The sequence below is a fragment of the Aplysia californica genome, unplaced genomic scaffold, assembly GCF_000002075.1.
Source record: "Aplysia californica isolate F4 #8 unplaced genomic scaffold, AplCal3.0 scaffold00323, whole genome shotgun sequence".
In the NCBI taxonomy this organism is placed as follows: domain Eukaryota; kingdom Metazoa; phylum Mollusca; class Gastropoda; order Aplysiida; family Aplysiidae; genus Aplysia; species Aplysia californica.
The window spans coordinates 715,490-726,113 of NW_004797593.1; the positions used below are offsets into that span (position 1 = coordinate 715,490).

General features: G+C 41.5%; 1 protein-coding gene across 1 annotated transcript in view; it reads left to right on the top strand.

Moving 5' to 3' along the window:
- Positions 1–523: 523 nt before the first annotated feature.
- The window catches only part of LOC101847437 (E3 ubiquitin-protein ligase Bre1), a 24,524-nt gene continuing 14,423 nt past the window's right edge, over positions 524–10,624 (top strand). The window contains exons 1-9 of the mRNA XM_005102402.3: positions 524–612; positions 4,083–4,245; positions 4,702–4,869; positions 5,345–5,414; positions 6,277–6,455; positions 7,266–7,347; positions 7,866–8,062; positions 8,777–9,001; positions 10,032–10,157. Coding sequence (XP_005102459.1) covers positions 4,138–4,245; positions 4,702–4,869; positions 5,345–5,414; positions 6,277–6,455; positions 7,266–7,347; positions 7,866–8,062; positions 8,777–9,001; positions 10,032–10,157 — 1,155 coding nt within the window. The 5' untranslated portion in view covers positions 524–612; positions 4,083–4,137. The remainder of the gene's footprint in view (positions 613–4,082; positions 4,246–4,701; positions 4,870–5,344; positions 5,415–6,276; positions 6,456–7,265; positions 7,348–7,865; positions 8,063–8,776; positions 9,002–10,031; positions 10,158–10,624) is intronic.

Below are 10,624 nucleotides of genomic sequence, written 5' to 3' on the forward strand. Positions count from 1 at the left end.
AGAGAGAGAGAGAGAGGGGGGGGGGGCATTAACACTATATCATACACGCACGGTATTTAGATACATAGATATTGTGTAAGCTTGTGCTGTTTGCGCGAGTGTATTCATAGAGGACGAATTGCTTCATGCTCGCTGATACAAATCAGGAAAAGACAGATGCAGTTTCTGAGACAGTTGAATATGCACCATGGCCTTGAACATCTGGCTCTCAGTGAAAAAATTGAAGGCAAAAGAGGCAGGGGTAGACCCAGAGCAACCTGCTTTGAGAGCCAAAACAACCTCTTTGGTCTAAACATAATGATGACCGAGAAAGATAGGAAATTGTAGCTTTTTTGAAGCACCCGAGCAAAGGAATGAATGGAAAACCATGGTCGCCAATTTCTGTTGCAGATCTGGCACTTGATAATGATGAAGATAATGATGGTGATGATTTGTGAGCAATGGAGATAATGGAGAAACAGTTAGGCCTAGCTCAGTGCTGGCTAAATACCCTCGACCGCTGCACTGAATTTGCTCGAACGTGAAAGTTTCAAAGCAATTGCCCACCACAGGCTTTCTGTGTACTGAGACACTCCACGGAACAGCTTATTTCAAGATGGCGACGTTACCTTCGTAAGTGTTTCTGCTTTTTGTTGTGGTTGATGGTTAGAATGTACTGTCCTTCTATGTAAAACTCAGACCCCCTCCTTTTGGTATAGATATCTAGATAATTACCTTAGCTTTCTGTCCATTATATCTTCTTGTATTCTTTTACGTTTTTACTTGAAGTGGAGGGGCAAACAAATTGCAAAAATCGAAGTGCGAAAGCGCCAACAAACTAGGCTACAAATTACTCTTTCTGAAGTCTTCAACAAAAGATTCTAATTCTAGACCCCATTTCTGGTCTTTAAGTCTACACTCAAGAGCTAGAGAAGCTACAGACAATGAGGACTTTTAAAATACTTCTTTTGACTTTTGAAAGAATTGTCTAGATTCTAGACAAAGTGACTTTATTCAGTCCATCCAAGTGAAAGTGAAGGGAGAATGAATGGAAATTTTTTACTTTTCAGTCTGCCGTCACTGTCTAGCTACTCCCACACTCAAGATCTGAGATGCATTGCTTACCAACTAATAGTTGGAGGGCTGCTAAGGTTAATCTTAACGAAGTGACTATTTGGACTCGAGTCCGAATTCCGAATATGAAAAAATGTTATTCGGACTCTGATTCTTGTCCGGCATGACATCACTTCCGACTTCCTGTGACTCTTGACTCCGGCTTCCTGTCTTGCCTCACTCGTGACTTGCCTCAGGCTGGGTAGAGACCGGGATCACTTCGGGCAAAAATGGCGTTTTGTGCAGGAGCCGAGTTTTTATCTTAAGATGAATTTGAGGCCGGCCTGAAAAGTAAAGCGCTTCTAAAATGTTTATTTGTCAAGAGGTCATCAGAAGCAATTAAAGATGGCTCGTTAGCGTGTGTCGGGGCTGGATGGGCGGCCTGCACACGTGTGGCTGTGTGCGTGTCGGGGAGGGGGGTGGGGGGGCACTATCGGTCCAGTCGTTGAACGTTGCATACGCGTCAGTCTTTTTTCCCCTCGGCAACTGATCATTATTACAATAATAAGCTAGTCTTGACGTAGATCTACGTAATGAATTGTGCGCTGGTCTATGGAATCAAAAGTTGCCATATGCTCAGCTCTACACATAGCAACACAACTTTTTCTTGGTAAACAATCGAGATGACACAGGCTTGTGTATTAGAACGAATCTGTCTTTTTTTTTTTACACAGCTCATAATATGCAGGTGCCAGGTGGTCTGCTAATCTTCAATTTTACCTTTTCCTACAACAAAGAAAGTGAAACATTTTCCCCGTCCGAGAGTACGTTTCACGCGAAAAGCCGGCTATGGCGGCAGGTGGAAGTGTATGTGACACCAAGGCTTGATCGGGAAAATCAAGATCTACTTTCGCTTTCGTTACCCCACCCTGAAATTGAGTGAAGATAAACTGATAACGCAACATTTGTAATATGCAGGTTGTACAGTATAAATGCTGTGTCACCGTGCAAATAAAATTTAATAATTACTTGGACTCTTCACCATGCTGTCACTCGTGTGTGTGTGTGGGGGGGGAAAAGAAAATACAAGCTTCGTCCAATTTTTAGATTGTCGGGTTCGCCAACGTTACAGGTCAGTGGACCTTCACGCGAGGCACTACAAGGTACGGCATCGGTGAGCACCGGTGTTTGTTGGGGTCGCCAAAGTTCATTAAAAAGTCTGAGCGTTGCGGAGTATAGGACTATGGAGTAGGGCAGGGATCATTGATTTTTTTTTTAGAGATACACTGGGGGGAGGGAGGGAGCGGCTGAAGACAACACCAGAGGACAAAAACTGTAAGCAAATAATTCAGAATTTTGATTAGATTTAGAGCCCTCTGCAAAGCGCGCGTTGGTGCAGGCCTTGTGTGGAATCGGGATCCTTCATACCTTGTAAGCCGTGTTATTGAAATGAAGTGTTCGCGTTTCTTTTGTTGGGTGATAGTAAATTACAAAATATTGTAGCTTTCTGTTCAAGACTGGCAGATTTTCAGTGTCACTGCCTCTTGCCCTCTCACAGTTCTTACACCTCTCACACTGAATAGATTTACTCGAGTCATTACGTGTGTGTGTGCGTGTGCGTTGTTGTTGTGTAACATGGCCCTGGAAAATGGAGAAGGCGGTTTGGCAGTCACCCTGTGTGTACACATTAGGTATAAATCTACCCCCCCCCCCTCCCTCCCATCACCACCAGGGCAGTGCTACTGACTGAAACGTCTTTAGGCCATTCCCAAAGGGAGGATGTTAACATGTTCTTATGCACAGTAGAATTGTAAATACGGACTGATTTATCAATGTCATGCTCATACTCATACTGTGCTGGACCAGCATAGGGGGAACTGCTGCCTTTTCTCTCCTCTTCTTTACTATCTTCATTTTCCTCTACTTCTTTTGTGTATGTTTGTCACGCTTTTGAACTACTATTTCCGGGGTGCCTTGATAGTCGAAGCTTGATTCCCTGTTTAGACTTCTCTGTTGACATCCACCCCTTGTCGCTCATATCACCTAATTGCGAGCGCCGTAAAAACTTTACTAAAACTAAATCTAGCTGCGAGCAAGCTTGTGATTGTCTGTCTATCCTCCATTTTGTCGACTGGACTTTGTTGTGTGTTCTAATTTGGGGGCGATGAGAAGAGAGAGATTGATCTTCACTTTGCAGACTTCCGTCAGTGAATTTTAAAATGAAAAATGAAGTTACTAGCGGGTTACTTTGTGGTAGTTGTTTTTAAAAAGTGTGCATTTAATCACTCTGCAGAACACCTGCAGATGGGTTAAATTTTTATGTATAATATTAGAGGCTGTTTTGTGAAATTCCAAGTTAAACTATGGTATTTTTTTAAAAAATTGTTGCGGCATCATCCTTGTTTTTGTGTGGAATGAAAGCCAGAAAGGGAAACACTGCTAAACTCTGTGCTGCATGCTGCTAAACTTGCTATGACGTCATGGCTGCATGTTGTTGTTGTTTTCAAATCCTTTTAGCTGCGAGCATTTCGCTCTTGGCAGCGCAATGCCTCCCTGTCATGGCTGCAGAACGTGATGCTGTTAATTAGACAAGCATCACAAATAATTGGGCTTAATTTCAGAACGGACATGTGTGCATATTTTTAAGCCATATTGGTATATCATTTTAAAAATGTGCACTATTAATGAATTGAGTTATCTGCGCATATAATTATCTTTATATTAAAATTGACATGGTGTTTCATGCTATCACTGGCAGTGGGCTTTCAATTTTTTCGACAGTGTGTTCTGATCTACTCTTTTGTCTGTTGTGTATGACAGTGGCAGATTAAGCAGGCTAATTGTGTGAAAGCCAAAGAGAATAGAAAGCACAATGGTTACAGCCAGCAGGTCAAATTGCAATTTTGAATATTCTCATGATTGCAATCTGTTCACTAGATCTACTTACTAAATTTTGGATGTTAGTTAAATTGCAGTGTGAAAGTATAAAATTAAAGTGGTCTTAATATCTTAATAAAGTGCTAAACCAAAATTTATGTTTGTATTTACAGATAAAAAATGGAAGTCTTGAAATTTATTTGAGGAAGTGCACAGGAAAAAGGCAAAATGTCCAAACGGCCAGCGGAGGATTCTGCCAGCTCCTCTGGAGCACCAGCGGCCAAGAAAATGGCAGTCCCCTACGACAGTCTCCAGCTGGGGAAAATTTACTCACTGGTATAGTTCACTTATAATGTCACTATCTTAAATTTCGGTGCTAAGTAATATGGGCTTTCTGTAATGTTTTAATGGACCATGCTTATAATTATTTCTTCTGGAAATTAATTGCTGTATTAAAAAGGTGAGTTTTCAGTGCGAGATGATTTTATAATAACACATTGTTACTTTGAAGTATATCCATCCATCTCCATCTTATTTTCTTTTTTATCTTTTTGAGGTTGGTATTTGTCTCATTTGTTATAAGTAAATTAAATGCATAGATTTCAGTCTTCCTGTACTTGTTGTAGGACAAAAAGTTCTGGAAAAAACATATAAAAGTTTTGTAAAATGGAAATTTATAATGAAACGTATTATTATTGCTACAGGTTTTAACTGATCTTGACATCTTGATAAAATCTGGATTCCACTGTGTTAAACCGTTACTTAATAGTGCTTTTGTTTCCCTGAATGCAGGAAGAGCTTGACCTGAAAGTGCTGGTGTTTCAAAACAAGAAACTGGCGGAACGAATTGAACAGCGTAAAAAGGCGGAGACAGAGCTGAGAAAACGTATAGAGCAGTTGGAAAACCGACAGCGCACTGATGATGCCGTCCTCATGATCGTCAACAGATACTGGAATCAGGTGGGTGCTGACAGGACCGTTCTGTCATATCGAAAGCTCTCTTTTCAAATTGAGTTAAAGAAAAAATTATCTCAAAGCCAAAAGTGCGGGTGGTTGGAGAACGCTATTAAGATAAGATAATACTTTGTAATCCCAGAGGGAATAATATTGTGTCTAATGTGCTTTTCTTTAGTCAAATAAAAGCCTGAACTTTGTACAGAGATAAAACATAGGTTCTGTAGAGGTTTAAGGATCAAGTTCTCTGGTGGTTGGAATGGGCTTTTTCTGAAATTATCTTGCTGAGTGGAATAAAATTTGCTTTAGCATGGTTTCCCATGAGAACTTGGTAAGAATTTCTCCGAGCTTCTCTGATGATCTGAATTTCTTGACAGTTGAGGATTGCTAGTTTCAAACTATCCTGTATGTTGTGACTTTGGTGCATTAAAAAAAAAACTTATTGAATAATAGTCATTTTCTTTCCTTTTCTTACTGTCAGCTGGATGAAGATGTGCGAGTGTTGCTGCAACGTTTTGATGCTGAGACCTCGGACGAGACAGAGACCAAAAGTATGTGACTCACTCTCTCCTGTTTCAATGCTTACATCATTGTTTCGATGACTTTAATTTTTCAATTTTTTGGTAATATTTAATTTACCTGTACTTATTGTATTTATCCTCTTTGGGATATAGTGTATGGTTTAGCTAGGCTGGAGATCTTATCCTCTGGATCGTTTTTTTTTTCTTTTGTACATTTCCTTTGACGTAAGTTCTTGCTGCCTGGAACAGGTTCGGATTTTAAACATCGGTGAGGAGAGGTTCATTTGGTTTGCTTTTGGTGTAACTCGAGCCACAAAAAATGTATTGATGTGATGTTATTGGCCACCAAAATATGGACTTTTTAAAAAGTCCTGTGACTGCTGTGAGCTGTGCGCTTGAAAATATGAGTAGCAAGACATGTCATCATTTTTGGTCAAGATGTGATTCATGAACTATCATTCAGGTACATATTGTGTAGGATCTCTTTAACCTGTGCAGCAATAGAGCAGTAGCCTGAAGTAGCTTCCTGAACAGCCTGTGTTGGCAACAGTAAAGACATGAAGATGCCATGCAGCAGAAGAGTATAACCCTTTTCTCCCTCCACTTGCAGTACCAGATCCTAGTGTGAATTGTTTCTGTGGGTTATTTCAGACGAGAGCAGCATTCGAACCCCTCCCTCCTCTCGTAATACTAGACCCTAGTTTAAATCATTTCTGTGGTTTATTTCAGCCCTAGTGTACATTGTTTCTGTAATTTTTTAAAGACGAGAGCAGCGATTTTTTTTCTCCCTTCTGCGAGCCCGTCCTTCCCATCACAGTGCTAGACCCTAGTTTAAATTGTTTCTGTGGTTTATTTCGGCCCTAGTGTACATTGTCTCTGTGGTTTCTTTCAGACGAGAGCAGCGAGCTGACCTCCTTCCTGACACTGCTGTCCACCTGGGACAAGCAGGAGCTGGAGGAGAAGCTGGGCCAGAGAGTCGAGTTCTCCAAGCGCGCCATCGGCAAGCTCCTGCAGGCCTTTGACCGCATGCTGCAGAGAAACGAGAAGTTGCACCATGCAATGGAGGACAAGGTGAGGTGGGGGGAGGGGAAATAGTAGGTTGTACTGTGCCGCGACTTATAGGAAATAAAACTTCCTCGAAGCATGAGGTCCCTATTCACACTTCTTTTCCTCATCCTTGCTATCGCAATTTTTTCCTTTACTTCTTTTGTATGTTTGTCACTCTTATGAACTGCTATTTCCGGGTGGCCTTGGTATTCGAAGAATACTTTGTGCTGTTGTGGCTAGAGAGGTGAGCAGAGTAAGTCTGATTCTCTGTAAGGACTTCTCTGTTGACATCCACCCCTTGGCGCTCGTATGACCTTTTGCAGTTGCGAGCACCGTAAAACCTTACTAAAACAAAACACTTTTCAGAAAGTCTTTTTGTTTTGAGTTTAGTAAAGTCAGGTGAAGTTATTTTCTTTTGTCTTTAGTATAGAGATTCATTAGAATGATCCTTTAGTCTAGTTTGAGAAAAAACAGATCATGTTTATTTTTTAGAAGAAAGACTGAACAGAGAGCCCACAGCCTGTTTTTGATTGAGAAAGTTGATTGAAACAAAGTTTAGCAAAACTTTTTTGATTTGTCTGGTGAATCCCAAAAGATTAATGATGATATTGTTGCTTTTTTGTCTTCATTTGTTAACTTGTGGGGGGGGGGGGGGGGTAAGATCTGATTGCATGCTTTGAGTATTTTGCTGCTAACTTTTTTTTCTGTATGTGTCATAAGTTCCTTTCTGTTAAAAATCTCCCGCTACTTTTATCTTTCGTTGAGTAAATATTTTTCTCTGTGGATTATGTTTTTCTATTTCTCACTTTGGTTTCCTTTTGTTTTCACCTGCAGGTGGAGCAAGAGAAAGAGTCTTTGCTGGAGGAGACACCGAAACCAGAAGAAGAGTCAAAAGAGGAAGAAAAGAAAGAAGAGGGTGAGTACCAGACGGAATTGTCTTGGGGGGGAGGGGGGGTGTTCTCACTGTCAAGGTTTCTCCATCAGTCTCAGGGACCAAACTCACATGGGTGACTTTGGTTGGGGGTTTCTTTTTTGTTTCCTTCTTTGGTTTGTTTGATTATGTCTGTATCTAAAATCTGAATTGGTGTCTGTTTTATTTGATTTTTTAAGTAATTAAAAGCTATTGTGTCAAGCTTTACACTGTGCCAGTTTTGCTATTTTACTTTAATTTACTTTTCTTTTTCATCCTCTGTTGCCGTCGTTAAGTGCCAAGGGGAGATGCAGTTTTCTATGGTAGGCCAGTTCTGCAGCTCTTTCAGTTAGGGTATTATAGTTTTTCAGGGGTTTACTACTTATGAAAATGAAAATGTTTATTTTTGGGGACTGTTTTTCTCCAGTCAATTGATGTCGTGGAAATGTTTTTCTCCGGTCAATTGATGTTGTGGAAAGGTATGTTTGTTATCCCGATGCTTTTTTGTTTGTTTTTGTGTACAGAGAGTGAGGAGAAGACCAGCAAGCCAGAGGAAGAATCAAGCGAGGAGAAGAAGGAGGAGGAGGCGACCGAGTCTGTGCCCGAGCCCAGCCTGAAGGACGTGGTCAAGGGGGAGCTGGCTGACCTGCGGCAGGAGACCAAACAGCTGCACAATCTGGTTACACAGCTACACCAGCGCCACCACGAGAACACCTTGCAGGTAAATAGCTACACTTTTGCCCCCCCCCGGCCGCATTATTCCTTGGTGTCCATATGTCATTGTCATTTCACACGCCCAGCTGTTTTGTTTGTGGGTGGTTGGCGGGTGCTCAGGTGTAGTTTACTCCTTCTTTCCTATTAATCATCTGTCGTCTTTGTTTCTCCTCTTTCTTTTTACTTATGCGACCTTATTGTCTTGCAAGAGCTGAAAAAACTCTTACTAAAACCCCAAAAATGTCATAAGTATGCTTATTGTTATTCTCTTTTAACACCTTTAATCTTCAGCACTTATATTACCTTATCATATGAAAGTGCCATCAAACACTTAATAAAACTAAAACTAAATCAATGTGAAGAACTAAATGTTTAAATAAGTTTTTAGTTTTAGTAAGCATTTTATTGCACTTGCAACACAATTAGGTCACATAAGTGCTAAAGATTAGAGGTGTTACAAGAGAATAACAATCACAGAAAAGAAGGAGGGGAGATAAAGACGATAGTTGTTTGATAGGAAAGAAGGAGCAAACCACACCAGAGCCCTTGCCAACCACCCACTTTAAATGAGTATTATTATGACATGGGGACAGCTTATTACATTGTCATTATAACTGTTTTAGGCCTATTTATGGAATTTGCCTCAGCTTAATTTTAAAGATAAGTATCTGTATGACATGGAGATGAATGTTTATATTAACGTCATTCCTGTTGTGTGCAGCTTTCTGAGCTTCAAGACAAACTGACAGCCTCTGAGACCGAGATTGCGGAGCTTAAGAACAAAGTGGATGACCTTGAGTACATGTACGAGAAGTCGGAGAACAAGTGCGACAGCACCGAGCGCCGACTGCAGGAGGTCACGGAGAAGCTGCAGTTCTACCAGGAGACCACGGGCAACCTCCCCATCTCAGGCTTGAAGAATGTGCCTGGCGTGCCCACGGGGCGGGTGAGTACTGGGTGTTGAGGAGATGAGTGGAGGAAGGGATTCTGAGGGTATAAGTGGGGACGTTTCGAAGTTGAGGTGGGTGGAAGGGAGGTCGTATATTATATATGTTGTTTGGCTCTGAGAAAAGTGGTCGGGAGGTGCACACGTTTTTAAAAAAAGTATTTCTTTCTTCATTCTGGTGGAAGTGCATGTTCAAGTTCGGTTTGGTCTAACTGGCTGAGAAAAATGAATCCCCCCCCCAGAGACTAACATCTAATGTGACCAAAACTGGCCAGTAAAAAATAACAGCACCAGTCTTGTTTCTCTCATGTGATTTCCTCAATGCTTAGCTTGGTGGTAGTAAAAATAAATTACTGCTGATCTTAAGTAGTGTCCTCATTTTCATTTCTAATGAGAAGAATGTGCCAGAGCAGAGATCTCAGGTCAGAATTTACTCTCACTATCTTATCGTGCTCAAGGACAAAAGAATGTGAATGCTTAAAGGTTACTAAAGAAGAATAAGGTTAACTCGTTGATCCCGGATTGCCACTTAATTGGCATTTTTGGGTACCGATTTTGTAATCCACAAAACCTACATCTGATCCTATGCTATTTTTATTGCCTATATCACCCATATTATTGTGATTCTCTGTCCAATTGTGAACAGTTTTAGTTCTAACACAAACAAATTTATTAATGACAGAAGTAAAGCCGTTTTAAGGGAACACCTTTAAAGTGGGTGCGTTAAATTGAGGAAATCCTTACGTACTGAAAGAGTTAACCCTATCCGTACGCCCTGGTGTCATTTTGTACCCCCGAGGTTGTATTCTTCACATTTTAGAATACTTCTAGTACGAAAATCTCTTTGAAACTTTCAGTATTTCTAAAAAAAAAAAAGAAATCATTTTGACAGACTGCTATGCAAAGCCTACGGATCGGGTTAATGAGTAAATTTCCTTTTGGAAAGTGGTGGCACAGAGTTCCCCAGGTGATATGATAGTAAAATTTGACGTACGGATAGGGTTAAAGGCGAGTCTATTTGTGTCTTCAGCTGGATGAGATCCTGTCGGAGCTGGAAGAACACAAGGAGCTGTCGGCCAACAGACTGATGGAGCTGGAGAAACTGAGCGGGGACTACCAGGAGACTCTCACAGAGGTGGAGAAGCTGAAAATGGATGTAAGTCGGGGATGTGTGGGAGTGGGGGTGGATGGAAGGATAGAAGGAAGGAAGGAAGTTGAGTTGGGTGGAAGAAAGGAAGGAAGGAAGTTGAGATGGGTGGAGAAAGGGAACCTGTGGAAGAAAGTGGGGGGGGGTGTGTTGAAGTTGAGGTGGAAGGAAGGAAGGAAGTTGAGATGGGTGGAAGAAGGGAGTCTGGGGATCAATTGGAAGTTGAGGTGGGGGTAAGGGAGGGAGTCTATGAATGTAGGTGGGGATGTTTTGAGTTGAGGGGAGATGGAAGGCACGAAGTCAAGATGGGTGGAGGAAGGGAGTCTTGGGATGTGTTGGAAGTTGAGATGGGTGGAAGGAAGGAAGGAATGGTGGAAGTTGTGATGAGTGGAGAAAGGGAACCTGTGGATGAAAGTGGGGGTATATTGGAAGTTGAGGGGAGGTGGAAGGAAGGAAGGAAGTCGAGATGGGTGGAA